At 39.3% G+C, this 27920-nt stretch overlaps 1 protein-coding gene across 1 annotated transcript in view; it reads left to right on the forward strand.

Annotated features, from left to right (window-relative positions):
• Nucleotides 1-27920, forward strand: part of TNRC6C (trinucleotide repeat containing adaptor 6C) — a 106974-nt gene that overhangs the window by 20254 nt on the left and 58800 nt on the right. Inside the window, exon 3 of the mRNA XM_082491997.1 lies at nt 886-907. Within this exon, the coding sequence (XP_082348123.1) occupies nt 886-907 (22 nt within the window). The remainder of the gene's footprint in view (nt 1-885; nt 908-27920) is intronic.

A 27920-nucleotide genomic window follows, 5' to 3' on the forward strand; every position in this document is an offset into this window, starting at 1 on the left:
TCACTTTTACATGTAACATACAGATCCTGATTCTGCGGCCTTTACTTCTGTGAATAATTCTGACGCAAGTGAGCAGTCCGGTTGACTTTGAGGTCAGAAAATCTCTGCAAAAGCAGTTGTGACAGTTCATTAGCACTCCCCAAGCTGCTTACCATCCCCTGATGGTAAGTTCCTGCTCCCACAGCTGTGTCACGTGAATGTTCTTCATCAACGTCAATGCAAAGTTAAATGGATTAGTCTGGACTGATACTGAAGTAACTGTGGATTCCGAGGCCATTGCGCATTTTCTGTGGTGTGCATTCTCCTGCCTCGTTTTCTGGATTACGTAGTTAGTTTTAATCTTAAGTGACCCTTAGGATGTGGATAGGAATTGATCACTGGCTTTTCCAGTATAGAAATTAGGCATCATCAGAAAAAAATAAAGAGTAAATTCCAAACAGATTAAAAAAAGAGATGGATCTTCACTAAATGTGCAGTTAATCTGTGTAAGCTAATAGTATGCATGGATTCAAAGAGGTACTGGACAAATTCACGGAAGTTAATTCTGTTGAGTGTTAAAAAGTTCATAAACGTACTGTTTGGTTCAAGAAGGCTCTGAAGCTCAAGTGACAGGAGGCTGGCTGGTAGATAGCGGTACTGTCAGACTGCTTGCCATGTTTTATACTGTCTCTGGCATCTGCTTTTGGGTTCAGTCAGGCAAGAGCACCCATTCTTACATTCCTAATACGTGGAGTTAAACTAACATTCTCCAGTCCTTAATGAGCACTAATGCCTGATTTATGTAAGCAGTTTCTGCAAAAAGTTAAATCTGCAGCCCTGTAATTGTTAGGTGTCATTTTGAGTATTGACAAGTAGTTGATTTGTTTTGTTCTTTTCTTCTTTCAGGCTGCTGAACAAAAAACCAAAGGTAAATTCCCATTTATTTGTGAATCATTTGATATTTTTGTAAGTTTGTTTACAAAATGCGCTTGTACTTCTTAGTGTCTTCTTAATGGGGAGAGTACATCTTACTAGGACAGTTCTGTTCGTAAAGTTTTGTTGGAGGAGCTGACTGTGTTGGGATTCTCAGCATGAGCTTTGTCTTCGCATGTCTTGCTGGGTGTCGTATAGCACCTTTTTGACAAGAATATATGGATTAAATTTCTGTGAAACATAACGCAACATATGTCATCTTTTTTGTCTAATGTCAAGACAGATGTAGTTTTCCATTTAGTTGTTACTGATCTGTTTCGAAGACAATCAATTGCTGCCAAAAAAGGTATATCTCTCCCCCTGCATGCACAATTCTGCTCAATTTAGTGAGTAAAGTAAACTCATTGAACGTATGAGAGAACTGTTTCTGCCACCGCCACCTACTTTTTTGTTTCCACGTGTATTTTCTGCTTGATAAGCGAATTGAATTGGTTTGCAGCATGGTCCAGGAAGCAGCAGAGGTAAGCAAGGCATTCTCCTTTCTGGGGCAGTGAACTCCTAGGTAACCTAGGAGAAACGTTAATGAAGCTATGGCCTTAAAAATGGTGAGGGAGATAGTCAGGGTAATGCGTCTCTTCTGCAGCTGTAGACTTACGCTTATTATATCTGCTCTGCCCTTTGATTTGCATGGCACCACACAGAACTCTGGGCTGTGGAACAGTTCTGAACGAGTTAATATGCACTGTTATTTATTGCTGGGTAATTAGGTGACAGACAGGCAAGTTGAGCTTCCCAGATTCCCAAAGGCTGGGAATTAGAGAAGAGCCAAGCCTAACATATGGGGTTGACAAAACAACTTATGTTTCAGACACTTTTTATGTGTTTATACAGCAGAAATTAAGTATTGCTTCAGTAATACTGAGTTCAGAAAAATGAAGTTAAACTACATTATGAAGAAACTGTAACAAATAATTTATTGCAACTCCATCCTTTTCTTTCCAAATTTTTCTTATGTGGAAAGTATGAAATCAGAAAATTTTAGTCTTGAGTTCTGTTGCAACTTCCCTATAAGATCTCATGTAGTTTGTAAAGTGGATTTTGCTTTCAGGAGAAGAAGGTGGCAGAAATAGCTAAGCCCCTCGAAATCTTAAGGAGCTGAAAAAAATCAGAATTAAGACACAACAGAATGATTTTTATCTAAATGAAATATTTCTGTTTCCATGTATTACGTTTCATTCTCTGTATCAGCTCACTTCTGTGTGAAAAGGTTTCACTGTTCTATAATGTATTATAATGACTTTTTAATATCATAATTTAATGGCATATGTTTTTGCTGTCAAAAGAACTGAGTTCATTTTCACGTGATAATACAGTGGCTCTCAATTTCCGTTAATATTGAAACACAGTGCCTTCTGCTTTCCTCTGTGGGATATTATTATTTCTGTCTTTGTTGTGACAGCCATGTTTTTAATTGCTTGAAAATATCAAGTTTAAGTTTTTAAAAGTAGCAGCTTTTCAGGTATGCTTGTGAGTTCGTTTCGTCCAAATTTAGGGACTACATTTCTCCATCTGTTCGATTTCCCCCCCCAGCCCCCTCATTATCTTTGTATTTAAGCATCCTATGCTATAAAATACGACCCGGGAAGAGACAACTGTAAATAAATGTAGTTATGTTAAAGATTAAGCAGTTCTGGCTTTTGCTGCTTCATCTGTCAGCAGCAGTAATGCACCTGTAGTTAGGCTTCCGTGGAAAGACTTGACCTGGTCTGTGGAGAAACCAAACCTCTCCTGTTCTTATTCAGTGCAAGGGATGATGTTCTTATTCAGTGCAAGGGATGATGTTCTTATTCAGTGCAAGGGATGATGTTCTTATTCAGTGCAAGGGATGATGTTCTTATTCAGTGCAAGGGATGATGTTCTTATTCAGTGCAAGGGATGATGACCCTTCTTTTGATTTCCCTTGGCAGATGACTGATAGTTGCTTTTAAGCTTGTTCTATGGGAATGTTTTATTTCCACTTTGATAGTGTTTTCTTACATTTATCTTCAGGAGGGACGTATGCAAGCTTATGATAGGTAGCAAGAATGTCTTAAAATATAGAAAATATTAATTCTAAATTAACAAGAGGAAAAAATTAGCTGAACTTTTTTTCACAGGATATTCAAAGTTGACTGTAACCTAATGCAATACTGCACCAAATATTTTATTTTGATACATTTTCAAGGTTGAGTGACAAATGCTATTAGAACTGAAAGGCAACACAGGGATTATAATTGAATTTAGTTAATTTACTTCATATCTGGGACACAGCAATTAAATTCATTGTAAAGACAGAATGACACAGTAAAACTGCAGCAGGTACTGCTGTATTAAATCAAAGATTAAAACCAGGCTGGAATTAAATCTTTTGCAGAATGTCACTATATTCATCTTTTGGTAGGTAAGATCTTTATACGTGTGACTTAATGTAGTTGCTTGTGGTAACTTAGAAGAAAATTTCCTTCTTTTTAGATATGTGTCATTCAGTTCTGCAGCTGGTTTGCTAAAGCAACGAGAGATGCTTACACCATTTGGGTCATACTGGAGAAAAATAAATTATACAACTGGACGTGGGATATGGAAGGATTTTTCAGTTTCTGTTTTTCAGCTGATTGGAGATAATATGCTTACACTGTTTTTTGTTTGTTCTCAGCTGTATTTTTGAAGAAGGCACTTTCTTGAACTAGCTAGGATGGGACAAACAGTGGGAGCCGATAAGCGGCAGGAAAGGTTAGCCCTTTCGGTTGCCTTGTGCTGTACTAGAAACCTATGCTGTGATCAAGCTGCTTTTTTGATTTTTTTAAATCATTATTAAGATTTCCATTTATTTCTCTAGCACAATGGCAAATGTGGAGATCCTGTCCTATCTAGTAATTAACTTGTATGCTTTGTATGCGTAGTTATAAATTGCTGTAAGATGATACTGGCTGTTGCACGTTCAGTGCTGGTGAGGCCTCAGGAAAGAGAAACTAGTAAGGAGGAAAGAGGTTTCCTGTGGGTGTGTGTGTATGGCATGTTGTCAGTTAAATATTGCTCTGAGGCCTCAGAGGGAGCTGAATGTTTCCATTTGTGATGTGGAGCACAAAACCCTTCCAAAATAAACATGCATTTCCACCAATAGAGGAAAGGTATGTGGCCGCTTCTGGAGTTACTTGTCCAGGGGTAGGAAGTGCTCCCTTACACAGCTCTTGCATCCATTTAAACAACTTAAATTGTTTTTTTTTCTGTTTAAACAAGGATCCAACTCTCTAAGTCTTCTCTACATAACAGCTTCTTTGGTTTCTATTTTTTTTCTGCAACCTTGTTTGCCAGAATACTTTTGTTAGGCTGAATCTTTTATAAATACCCTGTTGGCAACAATTCCAGGGAATGTGTGAAAGGAAAAAAGATTGAAGAGCTGATAAGTAGCTGAAATGTTTCTCAATTACTTGAAAACAAATGAAAGTAGTCTTCCTGTTCAGCTGGAGAGGAGCGCTGCAGAATTAGATGAGGTGGGAAATGAACATGTTTTTATTGCGCGCTGTGCATTGTACTTCCATGTTACTGTTCTTTTATGGTAATTTTTTGAGAACAGGACTATTGAGCAGAGCCTATTAGTGTTTATTTTAAATGTGTAAACTCTTGCCAGTTTATATGCACTTGATAAAGAAACTTTGTATATAAAGGCTTTTGTAATGAAAACGTTCAGCTGTAACTACAAGTAAGGGTTTTGTGCTGTATGGTAAATAGTCACTAGTATGGTAAACGGCTGTTACTTAATAACTACAGGGGAATTTTAAGAGAGCTATGTTTGTGATAAATACCACGAGGTCAACGCATTTTGCCGCCTGCTTTTCTTCTAGCTATGTTGCTGCAGGTTTAGTCAGCACACAGGGGGTCAGTTCCTTCACTGCTTTACTCCCATCCCAGCTGAATTCTATGCACTTTGTCTAAACCCAAGTTAGAGTGCTGGTATAAAATACCTTAAGTGGTTAGTTACTCAAACATCTGCCACGGTGACTCAAAGGCAAAGTATTTATCCAATTCTCCAGCATTATCTACAATGATAGTAAGTGTTAAATCTGCAAACATAGAAGTAAAAAGAGTTAAGTATATACCATTTTAGTCTAACATAGAAAATATTTTGGTAAATACTTGATTAGAAATGTAAGTCTGGAAAATACTTCTTTCCCTTTACTCTAAAGCAGAGATAGCGAATCTCTGCCTCTTTGAACTTCATGATCCTTGTACGGCAGTCCTCGGCATGTTCATGGCATGGGACCGACCAGGAAGAGGGACGTGGGCTTTCCAAGGGGAAAATGGGAACTTCAGCTCACTGCTTATGGGATGAAGCAGGATTGCAGAAGCTGGAATAGCTGTGATAATCCCAGGATTCAGCAGCCAGTCCAGCACAGCCCATCCTCTGGTAAAGTGGTACGATGGACCCTGAGCTGAGCATCATTACCTTCTGCTTGTGGTGTGTTTCTGGAGCTTTCCCCTCCCCCATGCTCTCTGTGCCGTGTGTCTTGGGACTCTTCGCTGCATGATGATTTTAATAAGCAACTTGCAGAGTCAGGAAGGTTGTCTGCAGACTGAGAGATGATTCTGCCAAGGTAGACACTTCAATACGTTTTATTTTGGGGCACTTAAAGAACAGAAAGCATTTAACAGTATGTGGTTGCTTGATAAATACGTTTGTGTCGCGAATGTTGGCATACTTTCTTCAGATTCTTCTTAAAGTTTGCATAGCATGTTTTATACTACGAGCAGTACTGTATATTCTATCTGGAGGGACATGGTCAACTGTATTATAAATAGGAGTTAAAAGGAAAAAAAAATGTGGGTGCAAAGATCCCGTCCCCTGCTCTGGCATTTCAATTTAGATGACAGAAGTAGTGGTGTACCTGTCTTCAAAGCCAGGTATTTTCATTTCCAAATCAGCTATGTAGCTTGTTCCGTAGTTTTAAATGGATTCTTTACTTACCCTACCCAAATGGGCTGTTATGTTCTCTGCTTGTACTTGTTTGGATGTGAAGTACCTTTCTGTAACGTACACTCAATTCTGCTCGTACAGAAATGCAGTTTTGTGTACGTTGATAATGTGCTCTTTCTGGTTGTGGGAGATGTTACTGATGTTTAATGGTGGCTCCACAGGAAGTAAGGAAAATTAAACTTTTTAGAGAATCTTACCAGCATTTGAAGTAGAATTATTACAGTGTGTAACACAATTGATCTCTGAAAATAAAAAGTTTTGAGTTCTAGTTTGTGTCATATTATTGTAGGGACCAGCAGAGGTTTTTACATAAGATTAGGAAATGTGTTTCAGCGTACAAATCAGGTATGATTTACAACAGACTTACAACCTCTGACTCATTTGAGTATTTATAGCTTATGCTTGAATATCTGCCTCTGCCATCTTGTTAGTTAAGTGCTATGTTTGTACTGAACTGCTGAACATTGTAGTGACAAAATGTGCCATAAATCATCATTGTAGAAGGAGGGGGAGCACTGTAATAAGTTCTTCAATTAGATCTTAATATGCAGTCATTTGATAACCTAATGATAACCTGTTGCCATACGTTAAGGCTTTATAACACAAAAATGTTTTCTTTTTGATAAACGTTATCATGGTGTTGTTTTGGTATTGTAAGTATCTTTAAACAAACATGAATTTGTTCTTATAACTGACTGAGATACCGCTTCTCTGATAGAGAAGTAATTGCGATTTTACAGTCTGCAAATAATAGAGTCCGAAGATAATTCGTAGAGTCCCTGCCATAATACTGCGTGGAAAGGAGTAGAACATACAAAAAGATAAGAGCAGACAGGTGGAGAGATTTGTATATCCAAGGAGACAAAGCAAGAAGAATGGTCTGGGAGGCTGGGAGTTAACTAGTACAGAAAAAACCTTTGGTTTCCTACTTACTGTTTCAGGTGGGATGGCTGTGGCAAGCCGTCTTGAGTTTCTAGTGGCGGTAGTTCAGTGCTATTTCATACGCTTTTTGCTCTCACAAGCATAAGCAACTTTATAAGTATATTACTTCAAATCCACATTGCCATTGTGAAGTGAAGGAGAAAAATGCAAAGCAACAAGCAAGTGTGTGGATAATCTTTACTAAACTGCAAGCCACGTTTGGCTTTGAGCACTTTCTGTGTTTGTCTTGCTGGTTTGCTAGTCAAAGATGTCCAACTAGAGATTAGTTGTGGCATTGAGAATTGGTGTCATTTTGCAGGAGAGAGGGTTTGTCAAGGCTGGACGTGCTGAGCCCTGCAACCAAGGATTGACAGTTCTGAAGGCTTAAGTCTTCTGTAGCTCTTATGAAGCTGTAGACTCAAATAAGAAGACTGCTTTCAAATAAACACTCTATTCAGACAATGAGGCACCAAAGCGATTACTACAGGTTTTTGGCAAACACATTTATCTCTTAAAGAAAAACAAACAAACACGGAACTCCAGGGTTATTTGAAAATAAAACTGAAACCATGAGATTTATTCTGCCTGATGTAAATCCAGCTCAGGACAGGAGCACAGGACAGCTGCCCCCTGAAGAGATGCAGAGCGCTTTAGCATCTTTGCTTAGAGTTGCTTCTTCATCTTACTGCTCAAGAAAGCACCTCCAGTCCCATTCAGTGGGTGCCTTGTAAGCTTTGCAGATTCCTCGGCTGGGAATAGAAAAGTAGATCAGAGACTTTGATATTCTTAGTACTCCTCAGAGGTAGTTTTTATTCTCGTTAGACATAGTCTGTTGTAGTTGGCCATCGTGCATATTTAGGTGTATACTTATAATGTAAATAACCTATTGCTCTAGTCTTCCGTGTGGTTTGCCTTTTCTCAGTTTCCTCAATTAGGAAATGATCTGGGCTTATCAGATTGAGGATGGTATCAGCCTGACCTGTATATATTTATTTTTAAAACTGGGTGAAAATGGGAGCTTTCAAACACTAGACATAGTTGATTGAAAGTATTTTTCAAACGCTGTAAATGTTGTAGGGGTTGATACCCTGTTTGAAGGCAGTAGGACTACATGCTTTCATCAGATTTCTCTTTACATTGTCCGTTGTCGAATAAATTTCAAGCCTGGGACATTATCTCCACAAGAGTACTCTGTGAGGAGAGAATAAGAACAAATGAGATAACACCAGTTTGGCTTTTCTCATCTAGACCTAATTGTCAGGGTGCCCTTGGTGGTAATGCCTCTCAGATAAATCCCTGGCTTGCTCTCTGAAAAACAAAACAACTGCCAATACAGTTGTTGATAACTGTCTATTATAGAATATAAATTTTAACACAGCTACACAATGATAATAGTGGTAGTTATGATCAAACTGCATGCTGGTTTATGGTTATTTATCTGCCCACAGTGTGTGCTTTCATACTCAGCAATAGACCGCTTTTTCAGTAATGGGCATTGCCTAATGCCGTATATTTAAGCATGTAGACTGTGAAACGCTCCAACCGCTACACTTTCTGGCATCACAGCAGTTCAGACAATAGCATATGTGTCTGTTCTTCTATCAGTCTGTTTATCAAATAACTATTTTCCAATTATAAATAGAACATTGTCTGATACTTGTCCACCAGAGCATGTATGCCTCAGTGCTAGAGACCAGATGCATGGTTCCATTTTAGCTTGCCACCACTATGTTCAGTATCTACTGATAATAATGGACAGGGAACACCCACCCTGCATCTCTTAGCTTTCTTACCCACCCAACAGAGTCTGAGATTTGTTTTCTTGCAAATGGCTTTGTAGAACAGCTCGCCTATTTTATTGGTGTGGTCCTCCCTGACTTTCTGAGTCTGTCATTTGCTTTTACCCTCTTTAAAAGAAACATGTATATGAAGGCAGTTTCTTGTCTGCCTTGAGGACTGTCTCACTTAGATCATTCTTTTACAGGAAACTGTTAGCTGCTGTGATGCCTTCTTCGTGAAAACCTATCAGCTTTGATTTACCTCCAGTGTGCTGACCACTTTCCATTATTAGATTATCATCTTACTACCTGGAGGAGGCTTGTATTGCATATAAATATAATATCTATAAGATCTGCAAACTGTAAGCTTGAAGAGAGATTCATCAGGAAAGGTATTCACTCAGTTTGGTACTGATTGTTTTGAGATATGTGCCAGTTTGCTAACATTTCTTGATCCCTTCCTTGGGAAGGATGAAACCAACTTTGAACTGGAACATTGGTACATGCTCTTCAGGTAGTTACTCTACAAATGCTGAAGAGGGTTATCTTGGGAAAACGAAGGAATTGAAAGTGTGTTTTGATTCTTTTACACTGTGTGTGATGCCTTTGGCCTGAGGGACCTTGTGTTCTCCTCTTGACTATCTGGTGTTGACATTCCTCTACTCTGAGAACCTAGGCTGCCTCTTGACTTCCCTGTGTTTTGCTAGATTATTGTAATGCTTTTCCTGAGTTGTTAAAGGTGGTAGCCCATACTTTACAAATTCTACAGGACTACTTAAAATGTCTGTTTAACCAGCTCACGCTCTGGGAAATGCTCTGAAGCATTCTGGTCGGGTTTGCGTCGTGCATCTGATCATTCAGGTTATTCCTGAACTGGTTTAGGCAGTGTAGCATGCATTAGCATCCTGAGCGGTGGTTACTCATGAAGTTGATTGTAGGTCCAAGATCACCGAGAGAGGAGATGACTTTCTTTTTAAGCATCCTGCCCTAGCTTTGTGGCACGGCAGCCGTGGCTCATATTAAGCAGTCTTGTGGGACCTGCGTTTAATAGCACCACTAAATGCTTTGGACACTCCTCAGCTGCCCTGAGCATGTCAGCAACTATTATTACTGTTTGCCCAAGGGAAACATCTGAACTTGTGGCATGATTCAGGCTCTTGATTGCCTCTTCCCATGTTAACAGAAGTAGTTCTCCTGTGTCTTACCATAGAATTTCCTGAAGATCTATCCTCCTGTTTTCAGGATGCTCTTAACATTTCTGATATAATTTCTGATTTGGCTGCTTCTGCTGTCTGGTTTGTTTTTTTTTCAGCAGCCTTTAAGGAGCTGGACCTTTCACCTTTCTAAGGCCAGACAGGCTCTTTTTTTGAAGCACAGGAATTACTAAGCTCCACAACTGATGAGTCCATTAAAAATTCAAATGCCACACTGAAGTCTTATTGTCAGACTAGATATGTCCTTCTAAATGAGCAAGAAGCCTTATCCATCTTCCCACTTTCAGACGGGCCCAACAGATGTTCTTGAAAGACATTTTGACTCCTGTTGGAAAGTCATCTTTGCACTCAGCCTGAACAGTCTTTCCTGTAACTTAAGCCTATTCTTTCCTGGCTGATTTGCCCAGTATGTGGAGAGCAGATCTTTCCCCTGCTCTGCAGGGACCTTTTTGTATATCCTCTTTTTTTACTTAACAGCCCATTCAGTTTTTCCGTGTGCTAGTGTTTTCAAGCTGTGTTTCAAACCACAATAATTTATGTTTCTCTTCTTTGGAAGTCCTTCCAGTGAGTCCAGAATTATTTTTTTAAATGCAGTATCTGTAATTGGAGGATTAGTAAGTAACCTTTGAGTTAACCTGTCCAACTATAACCTTACTACTGCTGTTTACAAGTAAAATCTAAGGCTTATTTTTTATGCCTTTTAGGCTCACTCCATTGTACAGCTCTGTAATTCAAGCCGTTTCATAACAGTGCTGTTGCTGATTCGTCTTGTTTGGTTATCTGCCCCTCAATTCATCTTGCTTTCAAGAAGCTCCTAGAGTTTGGATGCCCTTTTCTCTAATTCTATAGGGATCTGGAATTGGTAATGTGGAGTTTCTTCTTCCAGCTCTCCCCCTTTTTCCTTTTTGATGGCTAAGCATTTTCTCTCTGCAGGTAGTCCTCTGAAATATACATTTAAATGTATTATTTGCTTTAATTTCCCAACAGTTTCTGCTGCAGTTGTTTAGACCCGATTGACAAATGATGAGAAAACTTCCTGACTGTGTGATAGGTGATAGGCTGTCCTGCTGCATTTTGAGTTCTTTTCTGATGTATGTGTGAGGGAGGCCCTTCCCTTCTCTCTGGCATCATCTGAGTAGTGACACTCTCCTCAACAAGAGAAAGTCTTCAGAGTGAAATAGGAAGAAAATAATGTATTCGATGCTATGTTTCTGACCTAATCTCCGTCATAACTCATATCTTGCTAGCTGCCATCCTCCAAGAGTAAGGATTTAATTTTTTTTTCTTTGTCATATAGTTATTTCTAGTCTTGTCCAACAGTCACCACAGGAAAACAAATGGGAGGTCTTCTTGAGCCATCTCAGTTGTTTAGCTTTTCCTTCCCAGAAAGGACTAACCAGACTGTGGGTCAACGTTCTTCACCTTTTGTCCCATGCCAGCTAGCAAACTTGTGCCAACCCATGTCTTTGCCTCACTTTTCCTTCACTGTACTTCTCAGGAATGTGTTTTGCCTTGTTGTGATGTGCTTTTTAGTGTACAGAGCCTGTCCGTAGCTCTGTCCAATCCTTCCCTTTGTGAAATTTCCTCTATATTGTACAAGAAAGATACAAACCCCACTAAATTTGCTAAGGTGACCCTTTAGTGCCTGACCTCTGCTTGCTGTTGTAGCCTTCAGTTTTCTCGTCCAAAAGACAGCTGATCTTTTCACCAGGTCAGGTTTCTGTTCTCTTACTGAAGGTGAATGAGGCTTGCATCAGAAAACATTATTTCCCACTATGGTAATTTGGGGTCACTTGCTGGCTTATTCAGAATAGATTTTTCAAAAAACTTGCTTTTTGACTTCTACTGTTAAAACTTCGTGTGCCTTGTCTGGGCATCTGGGAAAAGATACTTCCTTAAACTCCATTGTGGAGTTTGTGACCATTATCCTTTTTCTGTTTGAGTAGTTGTGAGGACTGTGTTGATAACTGCTTAGATCTCACTGGGTAGCTCTCGGGTCATTCCCACTTCAAGAAAGAAACTTCTGCCATGAAAGTCACTGCACCTTGAAGAAGAGCTTCTGTCATGGTTGGCTATGGTGGGGGCACGAGCATCAAACAACAAAGTGAAATCACATCAGAATTTCACCGGTAGATATATGGCTTACTTACATTCTTCTAAAAAGAGAAACAATAAAGAGAAGGTGAGTAGAGAGTAAAGATGGTTTTATTTATTGACATGAAACTAAAACTCTTGGGAGTTTTAAAGGTATAGTAGCAATACCTGTATCAAATTGAAAGTTCAACTTGAAAAATGTTTTAGAGATTCCAAAATTTTTAGTTAGTTACTTACATATTAGAATAAGGTATTCTCACTATCTCTTGATGGTTTATAGCATCCTGTCCATTCAGATACATTTCTGTGCAATGTTAGGAGAAGTAAGACAACTTAATGAGCATGCACAGTATTTCTCCAGGTTGGTCCTTGAATACTAAATACATTTTTGAATATGAAGACTTAATGATTTGGTGCCTTATTATAGTTACTAAGCCTTTAAAAAAAATCTAATTCTAACTTAAAATTTCTGGATAATGACTTAGATACATAGTAACAATAAACACTTAAATCCATAATCGCATTTTACTGCTACCTGGAATGTAGGCAGGATGTTGTAAAGCTTACCTTGTCCCGCTCCATTGGATTGTCGCTGCATTACAGCACCCTTGTTTTTTGCATTTGCATTTAAGCGTGGTTTTAATTGATATTGAGAAAATGTTTTAAAATTCTTATTTACCATATTCTTTTAATGGAAGTGTTGACTTTGCTATGGCTGTTTAACAGAACTTGCACTGAACCTTGTGCTTGGGCTGACGTCATTGTCATCAGCACGGCCAGTGGCAGATATGAAAATACCGTGTGCTCCCCCTGCTGTTAATAGCTGCCTTCTCACGCGTCGACAGAGTTTCTTTATGAAAAGTAAAGTAATAATGTGGTTTGTAATTCTGAAAGATGATTAATGTTAGATAAGGCCCATTTTTCCCTGAAGTATTTTGGGTGAGTCTTAAGAGTAAAAGATAAAGTCAGGGTCATCAGGACAGCATTAATGCCATCAGTTGGCAATTATAGCTTGCCCTTTATTTACACTGGGAACTGGGGGCATCTTAGATTTGCCTCCCAGCTTGACTGTACTACTCTAATGTGCAAGAAACTACTTTAAAAAACAAAGTTAATATGTTGTTAGGTAGATCTGTAAAACCATTAAAAGAGTTTTTATTTGTGTGGCCTGCCTAGAAAGGCATGGTATTTTCATCTTTCTTTGCACTTGGACTTATTGCTAAAAGCATTTTTTTTTTTTTTTTTTTCCTGGAAAAAGCAGAAATAGAATTCTTTGGAAACTAGGCACAATTGTCGAAGGCGTGGGAATCTACCAAAAGCTTAAGGGTGTGTGGGGAAGAAAAATCTTAGGGTGTCACATTTTAAACCAAACTGTATTTCACAGGTGAACAGTCCTTAAAATGCTGGTGTTATTTCTTTTGGATGAGTTTAAGCACATCTATGTGAAATAAATGTGTGTGATGTATGTGGAGTAATTAGGTATTCCTTCCTAGTAAGGGAAGACATGTGTCTAAAATAAACTGAGCAGAATTTTTGAATTAAAATGAAGTAATAATATTAAGTTATTATTAGTAATCTTTATTAAAACATCTTTAATTTCTTTTAACATTCATGTAATAGAATCTGATTTACTGGGAGTGGCATTTAATTAATTTAATTCAATTTAGAGAGTTAACTCTATTACATATTAGTACAGAAAATTACCTCTGAACAGTCATTTCTCACTGGTGACATGCAATAAGTTAATTTAGCTTGGAGTTCGTTTGGGTGCATTGTGAGTTCTTAGTGAAAGTTGCTATGGTGACAGCCTGATCAACCAGAGCTGTCATCTAAAACAACAAATGCACCAGCCCCGCTTTGCCCAGTGACACCAGTGCTGCTGGGCTGTAAACACTTAACAGATGGATCCTCGCTGCTCCATGCTTTTTTTCCAGTCGTGGTCTTTTTGGTGAACTCGGTTGCTTAAATCTTGAGTGATGCCAAGGGTGCATCACAAGTAGTAGGGAAAAGGTTCCGAAGGAAGGCACAGGCATTAATAGACCTGCTGCGGCTGTACCTGCCTCACAAAAGAGGTTTTCTGTCAGATTATGTTCGACAAATTGAGCCTTTTTTTCTGGCTTCATCTTAGCTGCAGGGAAACGATTGCAGAATCCCAGTCAGATTTTAGTATGCTTTTATTTGGGAAATTTTCCTGAAGAATCTGAAAAGAAGGAGGTCTGAAAACTGCTGGAACTGCTTTCTTCATGTTTCTGAATAATTTAAATCCTGTTTTTCATATGTGGTATTAATGCGCGATGGCAGTGGAGACATAAGAAATCTGTTCAGCTTAAGCTGAATTGGTGAAGAGTTTGCTTCAGATTCTGTGTCAAATGTGAAATGAAGTTTGCTTGAGGTTTTCCAGGGTTCACTATTAGATAGATGAACTCTTAGTTCAAAATAAAAAGCTTCCAGTGAAGAGGCTGTCTTTGGGAAACTCATTCAGAAAAAGCCTGTCTTCATATTAAACATCATGCTTAGATTTAAAAGGGAGTATCAAAAGAACTGAAATATAATACTTAAGTCCAGTATATTTTTTTTTCCCTTCTAATCAGTATGCAGACTTAAGCAGTTGTTTGTTTGTTTTTTATCTAGAGCATGGCTTCAATTTAATTGGGTTTGAGTAAGGGATCATTGTTATTTTTGGACTTCAAATTTTTCTCAGCTGCTCATTTCTGAAGGCAGAAGAGTGACGTTTCCGCAGGACTGCTTGTCTTTCCAATACTAGGAACTGCATCCAAAGCAGGATGTGGAACTCCAAACGTTTTTCTAGGTACAAAATCTGTGAAATTTTGTAAGTATAGTCTCCTGAAGCCGTAACAATGTCCCTATGTCTTTTTGTCTGTTTTTTAAGAACCTACTTGTTCCAAGCATTGATTCTCAAAATAGTTTTGTTAAATGTGAATGAACACATCTTCGGTTAGCCCAATAATGATTCAGATTTTGAAATCTAAAGACAATATTTCAGGATTAGCTTTCACTGAGTTGGCTACATACCCGATTTCTCTTGGTGATGATACCTGAGACTGGGAATATCTCGGCGCTGCTGGGGAGGAGGGGAAGCTGGTCCATGCTGAACTCTGTTGGCATGACTTCAGTTATTCATGCTGACCGATTTGTAATGATAGCTCAGATATCTCTGTGCTATCTTTAAGACTGTAGTATAAACATACTTTTCAGCCTTCTCTTGAGATAGAATGTGAACTGGAAGCGTTATGCCAAAATTACAGAGGCCTTTTACTGGTTGCCCACAAAATTGTTGCTATTTTAGTATTGCACATAAAATATTCATTTGGTACCATAAATGTACATGGCAGTAGAGCCAAGGCGTCGTGTTTACTCGGGGCTCTAGTCAATTTGACATGTATGCGTAGTCCCATGATTTTCAGCAGCACAGCCAGTGTCAGTAAAAATTTACTTAGTATTTCACCTGCAGACTTGTAATCTGCAAGCAGCCGACACGTGCTTTCATAGAAACGTCTAAAAGGAGTTAAATAACAATGCAACCTGCACCCCCTGAAACAAAACCAAAATAATTGGAGAAGCTGTATTTCTAATTTCCAGAACAAAATGTGTGCATATGTATAGTGAACCCGCCGTGTCCAGGCTATGTTAGACGCGGTGTGGATTTGATAGAGATTGCTGTGTATGCAGGCTTTGGAGGCCATGGGCATCCCTCGGGTATCGATCTTGGGCCCGCGTGCGGGCTGCCTGCATGGCCGGTACGTCTGACGTGTCCTGCACACGTTGAGCGCGCTGTCCGCATGTTAAGGTATTGGTCCATAAATACACACAAGCATTTTCCAGACATTCCAGAAAAATAGCCAGAGTCTTTACATTCTTTCCAGCTCAAATTTCTAAGTGGAGAAAGAGTTTATACCTGACATAGCATGAATCCTTTGTATTTCCAGTTGTCCTGGGCGGGTGCCAGCGTTGACTGTCCTCTGGGACGCCCTGAAACTCCAGGAACGTCTGCCTGGCGTGCGCGGACCATGGGTGCAGCACTTACGTTCTAGGTGTGATATAACCTATGTGCTATGTGCCGCAGCTGAGTAGACTCCTGTAGAAGCAATCCAAGATAGGAATGATGGATATATGAAGTATCTCTTTACAGTACTCAAGCTCTTACGTATTTGAAACTGGAAGCATTTACGCTATGGTTCACTCTCTTCTCTTCAAGCCCCAGCTGAAAGGCTGCCTTCAGCATCTCTTCAAACCTCAGCAGCTGTATGGGGTGAGCGGGGTCCCCCGGACTCCGAGCGGATTCTGCTGCAAAAGCACCGATTCTAACAGCAGTTGTTTGACACAGTCTAGGCATTAATCACTTCCTGAGGCACAGGTTTGTTTATAATAGGATTTTTGCCTCTGCTTACTTACAGATTAATGCATGGGGTTTTATTTAAGATGGTGATCCGTCAGATTGCCCTGCTTTCTGTATTGTTTTAAACATGTCTTAAGGCTTGTTCATGTGAACTGTAACCTGCAGATTCATCACTGTTCAAGGTGCAAATGGAATTTTATGCTCTCGTATACAGTAAACCGATTGACACTGAGATTATCCTAATTGTCAGTTTCTTGTGAACGTACTAATTACTGTGAATTTTCATATTTATCTGTTTGTGCAAATAGTTTAACAATGAGTGGATTTCTACTGTAAAGAATATTTACTGTTCAGTCTGTGCCTGGAAGTGGGCTGTTGAATTAAGAAAAAAGAATGTTGCCAGTGTGATGACTTAGCACTGTTTGTAAATTTGGGAAAAAAAAAATCCTTCAAATATGAAAACTGTGTGTAAAACATTGTCTAATGAAATTAAATGCACACAGCTTAAAATTAAAGGATTCAATTCCTGGTTCTGCCCAGACTTCTTACATGACTCTGTATGAAGTTATTTAACCTGTTGTTATATGCTTGGATTTTCCCACTAGTACTTGCAGTGATGATAGTGTTAGCATGGTGTGATTTAACTCTTAGCTGTTGCCAGTCTTCTCTGACTCCTATTGTCTAGTTACTGATGGGGTTGCATTCCCTGGAGCAACACTTAGGAAGGGTTTGGAGGCTGAGAGCAGAGGTGAAGGAGAGAGCCTTATATATACCAAGTCCTGTCTGTGGCTCGTTCCTGATGTGTAAAATGGTATAATCCTCTACTGTGTTACCAAATTGTTGAGGTTGTGTGTTTGTGAGACTCCCATATCCTGTTGATGGGCTAGAACTTAATGCGTGTTTGCTGAGGGGGTCTTTTTAAAATTAGTTGATGGAGTTCAGGTGTTTCTAAATACTCTGAGAAGGAGTATCAGATATGAATTCTGTAGCTCTGAAAAGGGCTGAACTTGCTTTGTAGGAAAGTCTTATATCAGAAACTTGAAAAAACTCTGCAGTTTCTCAACACTAACGGAGCAATCCCTCTCTTCGTTCAGAGCTGCCTTCTCACTTCCTTGTAGAGTTTCTTGCACAAGCTGATCATCTCAGCAATGACTCTTATCTCCCTTCTGTCATTTTTAGACAGTTCTTAACGCTGTTGTTTCTTAATGGTATTAACACGAGTGATTTAAAAGCTTCTAATAGCTTTATTGTTTTCCTTTGTTGATAGGCAAGTTGGCTTTCTAATGTCGGTGTGTCCTGCGGTGGAGGTGGGAATTGAGTTTACAGGAGTCTAAATTCAAAGTTAGAAGTATAATGATGTGTTAAACCAAATATGCCTGTGTTGAAATGTCAGAGGCTTCAGGACAAATTTAGTCTAGAGACCAGCCATCTACCAAGATGGATTTACTTATTTATTTGTTGGTGGTTTACAATGGGTGCATATTTGGACAAGTCTGTGTGTAGAGTGATGTATGTGATTAATACTGGTATTTGAGTTACATTACAGGAATTCATAAATGTCAGCTTCACATCGCCTGTAAATTGGAGAACTCTTGCTTGAAAGAAAACAGACGAATTGTTAAGTCTTGAAAGTTACCATCTGCTATCAGTTCATGTCCTGAAGGAATGTAGCTATGATAATTTAACTGTTCCATTCCCCAGAATCTTGATTCATAGCTTGGACTTTTATGTTTGAGGCCTGACGTCTATGGTCCAATTTCTGATCATCAGTGAGGCCACGGCAAACAATGTGTGTATACTCAGAGCTTTTAATAAATGTGAGAGTTTGAGTTGCAGTGAAAGAGCGTCAGATTTGCTTTTGGATTATCAATCTATTGTTGATGACAACCTATCAACCTAATTAGCTGTACCATTTTTAATGGCACAGCTAATTAATTGTGAATTTAAAATTAAAATTATAATCAGTGCTAACATGGAGGAAAGCAGTGAGGAAAATACGACAAGCTGTTAAAAGTATAAGTATTCTTCACAAGACTGCTGTATGTGAAACCAACCTGAATGATGTAGAATAGAATTGAAGAAAACTTAAAAAAAACATGTTGAATCACACAAAACAGGTATCTTTCTCTCAAAAGAAGTATTCAGCACCTTGTCTGCTGACAGATCTGAAAGAAAAAAAATGTAGATGCTATTTAAGAAAGGGAAACAAAATCTACTATCTGAGCTCTGAAGTATGCAAGGATCTATGTTTTTATTAGGAGCTTCTCCAATTCTTAAGAGAAAAGTTATATTTGTGAATAGGACTGTTTGCTGCCCAGAAGGTCTGCGGCGGGGTGGGCTGTGGTGGGCTTACAAAAAGAATGCAAACCCATTTGTGGTGGAGAGGTCATGTGTCATTTGGTTTTGATACAATACCAGATTAACATTAATCAAGAACAAAACGAAGAGGGTCTGGACAAGTGAGGCAGATGAAGAAAGACAATGTCTTAAACTTACACAGCAGAAGTTGAAGCAAGTGCTGTGACTGTCAACCTGGGAGAAAAATTATTTCTTTGGCATGGCTGGAGAAAGTGGGAGAACTGAGTAAGATGGATTTAGAGCTTTGTTTTACACGTAGGATTGTAGAAAATAATGCTAGAAAGGTTCTTGAGAGGTCATCTATTCCATCTCCTTGCCCTGAGACAAGATCACCAAACTTGTATCATGTCTGCAGATAATCCTTAATCGTCCTTATTGTTAGAAATTTAAATCTTAATCTCCCTGGTTGCTATTTAAACACAGCAAGTCTTGTCTTATTCACCACGGGATGGAGCAAATCATTTCCTCCTCTTCCTTTGTATTTTTTTCTTCTTTTGCTTTGTGTACCCAGTGTCTAGAGTGAACTACTTCTTTGCCTTCTGTCTGCTGTGGTAGTCTGTGTTTCCAGATTTCCGTTCCCTTTGTACTCTTTACAGGTGGTCCAGGTCTTTCTTGAAGAAAGATGGTCAACCATGGGTATGGGCAGTGCTTTAGTGAAGGCTTTAAGATGCCAGTAGGTGAGGTAGATGGGTTACTTTGAGCCTCATAGATGGTTATTTATTCTATTATAACACTTGTCTTCTTAAAATAGCCTGATCTTTTTACTTCTGCTTGGTTTGTGATCTGCTAAGACATGGCGTTTTCTTTCTGTGGAACTGCTATGGGGTGAGTTGATGGCTGTTCTGCCTTTAATTCTTCCTCCCTAATAAAGTGACTTTCCTTACTGAATTGCAGTTGCTTTTTTCACACCACTTTTCCAGTTTATCATTGCTGAGTTCTGATTCTGTCATGCAGCAATCTGATCACCCCCATCTTCTTTCTCCCTACCTTGGTGTCATTTGCAGATTTAATAAGGATAGTCTCTAGTCCATCATCAAGTTGTTAACAAAAACATTGAACAGCATAGGCTCGGATCAAGTCCCCATGGAATCTATTCTGAAACGTACTTCTGTTTTGACAGCCAACCATTGATTCTCCCAGAGAATATTTCAACCAGTTTTACATTTAGCTGACATTTCCCCAGTTTGCCTATGATAATATCAAGTAAGAATTTCATGTCGAGACACCATTACGAAGTTAAGGTGTATGGAGAGCTTCCGATGGTGGGATGCGGATGGAAAATGTGAGAAAACGGGTAGAATTTGGAAATATGAAAATATGGGAAAATAATAAATACATTTTCTGGGTATGCTTTTGGCCCAGTTTTCTAAGGAAATGGGGCTTATGAGATTGGGTTGTGTTCCTGTCTCTGTCTCCCTGTTTAGTTTTAGAAATTTCTGGCTTACCCTGGCCAAATTTGGTCAGAGGTTCCTTAGATGTGCAGCTGGGTGCAGGACAGCACCTTAGTGCCATAACTTCCCTTTCCGACCTATCTGTTGAGGTCTTGCAGAAAGTCTTTAGTCTGAATTTAATGGTTATTTATTCTGGTTTGTCTGCCAATTGGCCAGTCAGCCCATGGGGAGCTTTGAACAAGCCACAGTACTGTTAATGCCAATGTCTGCTTAAGAAAAGAATGGTTAGTACTTCAAAAATTGTGAAATACAACCAATTGGAATACAATTTCCAGCTTACTTAAATATTTATATGGTTCTAGCAGATCCAGGAATGAAGATTAAAATAAAACCTTTAATTTCTAAGAAGTAATATGGAAGTCTCGCTCTTGGGAAGATGATTTGCAACTGGCTTGTCACTGTGGGCCCTATAAGTTATTATGATTTCCTCATAAAATACTGGTTTCCCACAGATGGTTATAAAATCTTTCTGGATGACATGTTTTCAAAGGAGGTTTCCCAGCACCAAAATTAGGAATTCATTTTTGACAGAATTGCAATCCACCAAATAGATAACAAATAAATTTCAAAGCTTAGTGCATTGCAATTTATGGTGGGTGGTTATCTGCTAACTTCATGCAATGATGATATGTCTGAATATAGTTTCAGAATAAATTTTGCTCATATCTTGATGAAGCCTGTGGAGTGTGTTCAGATGAGCAGATCAGACTGGGTGCTGCAGAGTGGGGTTTGAATTCATCCTAGCATAGATACCTTCTCACACGAAACTAGAACCGTTTGTTTATGGTTTGAGAGCTCCGTCAGCCAATGAACATATTGGTAAATGTGACTTAAACAGCTCCAAAATAAACAAGAAAGCCCTCACCTGTAAGTATTTCCTGAATAAAATGTCTGTCTTTTTCAAAAACTGTTCTTTTTCCTGTTGTAAAAAGACTTTTCAAATATGATTTGGGTTTAAGCTGGTGCAGGTGTAGATGGGTAGATGTGTATTCAGAGCTTTAATTTCTTTTTCTTTTCTGGAGTTGTAAGCTCTGGCTGTTCTAATTAATTATGCATTGTCTAATAATGCATTAAAATACTAGTTTTAATCAGTTGCAGTTTAGGTAGTGTATAAGGAATAGCAATTATTAAGAACTAAAGCTGATTTCTGGAGGCGCGAGGCTGAGACTGGCAGTATGTCCATCCCATGTACCATCACTCCTTGTGAAGCAGAGAGCAGACTAGAGCAGGGATGGGCCTTTAGATAGTACAATCGTGGTTATCTCCTGCCACTGAATTACACAAAATGGAGTTATTGAAGATGCTCAAGAAATCCTACTAATTGATTTATAGGTTTTCCATGAACTTTGCAGCTTTCCACTATTCCTAGTCTGACTCCATATTCCCTGGCAAAAAAAAAAATCAGGTTCTGTATTGAAGGTCTAAGTTGGTAGAAGTGAGAGGAGTCTGTTATGGTGAGAGGTTTTAGAAGTGGGATGTTGAAAGGCTAAGGAAGGTGGCAGGAAACATTGCAAAATTCAAGAGAAGGAAGTGGAGAGGAAATGGCTGGAAGACGAAGCAGGAAAAGGTGCACTTGTGGTCAGCTAGGAGGTCAGAGGGAGAGCAGAAATAAAGTTCAAACAGGAAAAGACTGAATTTGTTCTTAGTATTAAATAAAAGGCATGTTAAGGAATTAATACAAAATCGAAGCATTTCTTTAAAGAAATGGTATTAAAGCTCTAAGGCCATAATAATGCATGTAATTTTACTTTTAACCCTGAATTTGGGCTTTGATGTCAAACTTCAGCTCCTGGTTACGTTTTTAAAACTATTGGAAACTAATTTTGGGATTTCTCTTGGCTTTAGACTGCAACTTTTTTGCTCCCCCCCCCCCCAAGTTTGTACACTTGGGGGAAGGGAAGATCCAGACAGAAAACTACCCGCTTTTGTATAGAAACATTAGGAAGTAGGGTTTTATGCAATAGTATACTGAAATACTTTTAGTTTTGCCAGTAGATGTCACTGTGGATAAAAAATACCAGTGCTTAGTAGACAAAGGAGGTAATTTGCTAAATGAAAATTCATCCTTTGAAAGTAGATTGGGGGGAAAGAATTTTTTCCTAAAGAAAGACTTTTTGTCAGCATATAAAAATGGATTTCTTACTAATCAGAACATCTGTTCTTGCCCACTACAATCCTGTTTTTTTTTTTTATCTGCGCCTGACTTGGGTAAGTTCATGGCTTTCTGTCTGACTTCATCGGGGTGTCTGTGTATGAGCATTCTCCTGTTCAGCTTGATGTTGAAAGCATTTAGTGTTTGGAGGATGCTTTAATAAGCACCAGTTGTCGCTGCAGTGTGTATGTGCGGGGAATTGGACATGGAGGAAGTGGCTTCATTAAGGTTGATTTGGAGGGGGGAGCGAGATGAGGAAAAAAAATTGCCCCTATGATTGGCTGGGAGAATAGCTCTGAATTATGGGATCCATCTGTTTCCTGTAATGAATTCATAAACCCATCAAACAATGACCTGAACGAATTGCTGAAGGAAAAAAATAATACACTGGCATGATATGTTTAACGCAGTGAGGCATTGGCATTGTATAATCAAAAATTCTTCTCACATCCAGCACTTTGTAATGGAGCTGCTGTGTTTAATAGAAGCTGTAAATAAATCCTGTCACAGTAGCAGCCAAGAATGCGTTTCTGGGTTTAACTGTTTCTCTTCTGGAATGTCTGGTCCTCGCAGGCTTTAGAAACTCAAGTTTTATAGAGCTGGAGAGGGGGATTCTGAAATATAGAGAAATGTTAATGAGGTGAATGAAAGGAAAAAGCTGCCATAAATCAGTATTATGTGGCTTAACCGGTTTCTTTCATTTATGCGTGCTCTTTCCTTATGTCATAGAAATGTACTTAAAAGCTATTGTTGTAATTGAAATCTGTTAGACTGATCCTATTCATTATATTAATAAAATCCACCTACAATTGCTTGTAACACTTTTTTATGCAGTTGGGATTCCCGAGATTGTAATCATCAAAAAGCATATGGAGTAATTATTGGATTTGTTTGGGTAAAATTGGATTAAGAAGTTTAGATACCATTAAGTACTGATAATTATTACAAGCAAGCTCATTGTTTAGTATACGTGCAGCTCTCAGAATGTGGAATAAGCAGATACCCATCACAAACATCTTAAGAGCAAGCAATCTCGAGGCTTTTATTTTATGCCTTTAATTGTATTTTTGCGAGAGGCTTTCTACTTAAATGTTTCTGCTGTAGCTCTTTAATCATTTGCTAGTTATGAAAATCACTTTGTATTAAATCCTTACCCCCATACATCTTAAATAATATTTTGAGCGTTGAAGCAAATTTAGCCATAAAGGCTACATTTTAATTCCTGGATTTCAAACAGCTGCCCACATAGCATTAGCCGTGACAGTGTGTGACTTTCAGGTGAAAGGGGAGACAGGCTGCTCCTTCGGGGACTGGCAAGGTCTCTCTATAGATTGGCAGGTCGGCCCTTGGGGCTGATTAAATGTATAGCGCACAGAGCATCGGTGTTCTCGGCAGCCCCCGCTGACCACAGGCGCTGCCGTGCCGTATGCGAAAGGTTGCTCCCTGGTTTGCTTTTAGCCTCCAGTTTGCAAAAATGTCGTGTCTGTGTACGTTGGGTGTTGTGCAAGGGATAGCCATCATCTCAAAATGCAGCCGTTGCAGGAAGGAGAATGGCTAAATGGTTTATAAAGAAGCTCTTAGAACAAGTACCGTATGACCATTAATTATTAGGAAGTCTAATGTAGACCCTTTGAACGGTAGCTGTTTCTCACAGCGCATATCAAATGAAAACTGCTGCTTAAATATTGCTGAAGATGACTTTAATAAATGGGTGTTGAGCTTTTTCAAAGAATACAGTCATATTGTCTCTGTAACATATATTCTCCAAATATTATTGCTGTATTTGAAGTCTAAATTTGAAGGCTAAACTCTAGCCTGATATAAAGCTGGAATTTGGGAATCAAGCCCATTCCTTTTTGCTTTAGTTCCTGTCAATGGTGTAATTAAACGGTTATTTTCCAGCTACCATGATTTGTATACACAGTATTCTTGCAAGAACTTCCATTTAAGTAGCCTTAAAGAGATTGTGATGTACAAAATTAAAAATCACTGTGCTGATTAGAGCTAAAAGCAATAATGTTAACATGCAGAAATATTTTTTCTAAAGTACAGTGTTTCTGGTATTTTGATTTTCTTTGTTCTTTTCTTTTATGTATGATTCAGATATGTAGAGGGAAACATTGTTTCTAACACTGCAACTGGGTTTCTCTGGCCACACCTTTGTGATGAAACAGCTTTGTCAATTTACATTAAAGCAAAAAGTGTTGTGTATTCTACGAGTTTACATTAGTAATGGTTTGTATATATATGCACACATATTTGGAAGTATCAGATGTAATTTATATATACACAGTACTGAGAATATAATGCTTTTTAAAAAAGCAGCCTGCCTTGTGCTCTGAAATACATTTCAAATTAATTAATATTCCTTAAGAAAATCTCAGGGCCAGGCAAATACTGCCTCCGCTGGCGTTGTGCCAGTTGGTGGGTTTAATGCTCTTGCACACTTTTTTAATTCCATGGAAAAATCATTTCTTTATTTAAAAAAATAGGCAAATTGGAGCAGGCTCTATTTTCTCACTTTGCCATGTGGTTGTCCTTTCCAGCCTTTATTCCCCAGCTGATCAGGACCTTGGAGTACTTCAGTGTTCGGTGGCCAGGGCTGGGCTGGCTCGGTGAGACGTTGGGTGGCAGTGATGGAGGGAGCAGTCCTTATCCTCACCCGGCTGCTGCCTCTGCCCGTCCCCTTTCCCCACTCTTCCCTGGTGTCCCCTCTGATCTGCTGGCACGAGGGCTTGTGTGGCTAGTCTGTATCCGAGTTGGAAAAACTCCCTGGCCAAACTGGTTTGTTGTTTTCGGTAGATCAGACTGTCTGGAGTGCTGTTTCTGAGTCTCGTGGCCATGGGCAAATCACATACAGCTTCATCCTTCGCAGAAGTACTGAGTACTTGACATTTCAGTGTTGGTAAACGCTTACATCTCTGTAATAATAATAATAGTAGTAGGTAAATGCTTACCTCTCTGTAATAATAGTAGGAGTAGTAGAAATAATAATACCCCAAGATCTCTAATTTTCCCTTTTCTGTTCTCCATTTCCCAAATGAAATGGAAATGTACACTCTGTTCAAAAACATAAAAGTCTGATACTATTTCAATTATCCTTTCATTTTGTCAAAGCAAGCAAAACTAAGGAGGAGTTGGGTTTTGGTACCGTTTCAGGTTTGGACAACAGGCACTCGGATACACGCATCTACAAGTCTCAGGTGGTGCAGCCATCCCAAAGCCGGGATGAGGGGTGGTGAGAGCCTGAGCCCGTGTTTTCCCTGCGGCAGGTTTGGTGCCTGCCGGCCGGGCAGCAGTGGTGGTGGTGGTGACCCACAGAAGCTGTGCGTGCCCCCGTGGCAGTCTGTCCAGAGAGCTGGGGAGGCATTTGTCTCCAGAGGGACTGCTGTTCAGTGACGGGATCACCTTAATTCATAGGCTATACTACAGTTTTTTTGAAGGCCAGGTGGAATGGTGAAGTCGACAGGACTTAATTAAAAATAAGTAATATTTGGAAGCATGAGGGTGACAGACTTATTTATATTGTGGAAACATAATAGTTTTTACGTACATGTTGAAGATCAAATTTGATATTTGAAATCAGTTATTCTGCATTTCGTAACGTTTTTCATCTACTTTTCTAATTATCAGAGTTCTGATAAACTGTTCATTTTCAAAGCTGGTGGTATATCCTGAAAAGGTGAAGGAGGGGGTTTTTTTTCTGCTCTTCAGATGTTACTGGCACTTTTAAGTTTTTTTTTTTTTTATAGTCAAAATTCCTTTTTTGTTCCTTTTTTTGCATAGGCGAAATTGTTTACGCTTCCAAAATAAGTCTTGGAGGAGCAAAGTGCTGATGGTTGTTGTCAAATTTGGCATATTTTTGCTTGTCCAAGTCTCTGCTGGCTTTAAAACCACCCATGACAGTACCTTGGTGCCTGTTCATTACTTCTGTTGTGGAAGTCAATCGGTTTTCCAGGAGTGTCAAAGCCTGGAGAGAGGCTGAGTACTGGTTTACAGTGTATGTATAACGACACGAGATGCGATTCTGCGCTTGTTGGACATACTTGTGACAAGCTGGAGGAGTGCTCGGTTCTGCGTGTCCAGGAAGCCCAATGGGTTTCTTTCTTCTGGGTGGCTCTGGTAGATGCTGCCAAGTGAGCTGAACAAACCGGAGCGGTTCCCCGCCAGGCACTGCCATCCCCGTTCCGCTCTGCTCCTGGTACCCCCACCCTGGCTCCCTCGTGCCTGTTCCCGAGGAGACCCAGCACTGCCCACCTCTCCGTGCCAAGCTGTGCCGGCCAAGTCCTCTGCAGACCAGGGTGGGTCTGGCCTGCTCATTTCAGGCAAGGTTGGTATGAGGCGTATCAAGTGTATGCCTGGAGTGCAAATGTAGAAGACTGGGATGTCCTGAGATGCTTGATACAAAGGTTTAGGTAAAGACCACGAGAAAACAAAAGCTTCGCGTGAGTGCTGAATAAGCTGGTGGATATGAGGTATTTTAAGTTGTTTTTTGGGAGATCATGGGAAGCCTGAAAACTTATGCTTTCATGACTAGAGGTGGTGTGATTTGATGATAATATTAGCAATCTCACATCCAAAACTGAAAAACTGCTGAACAGTGGCAGTGGGTGCTCTAGATGGGTGCGGTGGATTACCGTGCAGTTCAAATGAGCATTCTTTACGATACTAAATTGTCACATCTCCTCTCTCTCCTCCTCCATCCTGTTTTAAACCATATGGAAGATTTGTTACAGTAAGGAATAAAAGGTTCCAGTACTGTAACAGGCAATGCGTTTTGCCTAAGCAGAGAATAACCAGAATTTATCCTTATTTTTAAAACTTGATGCTGTTTTAATTCCAGTACTGTTTATAAAACATTGTATTTTGTCCTGATAGTAAAGAGGAGGCTAAAACTATGGAAAAGGAACAGTTGAGACACTATTTCAAATGTTTAAAGCTTTTAGAGTTGAAAGATTTAAGAAAAGCTTGTGTTACTCTTGTGTGGAAACACTAATGTACAAATAACTAAAAAATTATTTCTCTGCAATGTTAACTTTAGTCACAAATTTGTCTTCAGCCTATCCTACAGTCTGGTCAGTACACTTATTAAATCAGAGTGAATTTCGATGCGCTGAGCTGTTCTTCCTGTCCTAGTGCGAACTGGTTGGCAGCAGATGAGCTCTGCATGTACTGGGCAATTAGTACCCTTCTGTGAAAGGCAAAACCTTTGTTATCATTAAAAATAGTGCTAACGTTGATTAAAAAACGTTCATGCTTTACACATTGGAATGCATTTTGCAGCTGAAGTTGAGCGCTTCTTACTACAGATGAGAAGGTTTTCCTTTAGGCACTTGTGAGGTGTGGAAGAATGGTGTGGGCTCGTTTGGCCTCGTCCCCACTCACCTGTGTTCTTGCAGATGTGTAACTTGGTATAAAACTGAAATGTGGTTTACTTTTTTCAGTTACTACATCTCAGTGTCAGTTTAGAAATGAGAAGCACTCCGCAGAAAAGCATTGTTAGGTAACTTTGCAAAGTGCGGCCATGGTTTTTGTGCTCTTCAGTGGGGTACAAAAACTTGGTGGTTTTGTAAGACACCCAATTAAAAAACTATCCCCCCAAAATAGACTCGTTATGGCAAAAGAGTTCTGTAACTCACCCACTCTTCCCAATGAAAGGAACTAATTATGAT

The sequence above is a fragment of the Vanellus vanellus genome, assembly GCF_965231255.1.
Source record: "Vanellus vanellus genome assembly, chromosome: 17".
Taxonomy (NCBI): domain Eukaryota; kingdom Metazoa; phylum Chordata; class Aves; order Charadriiformes; family Charadriidae; genus Vanellus; species Vanellus vanellus.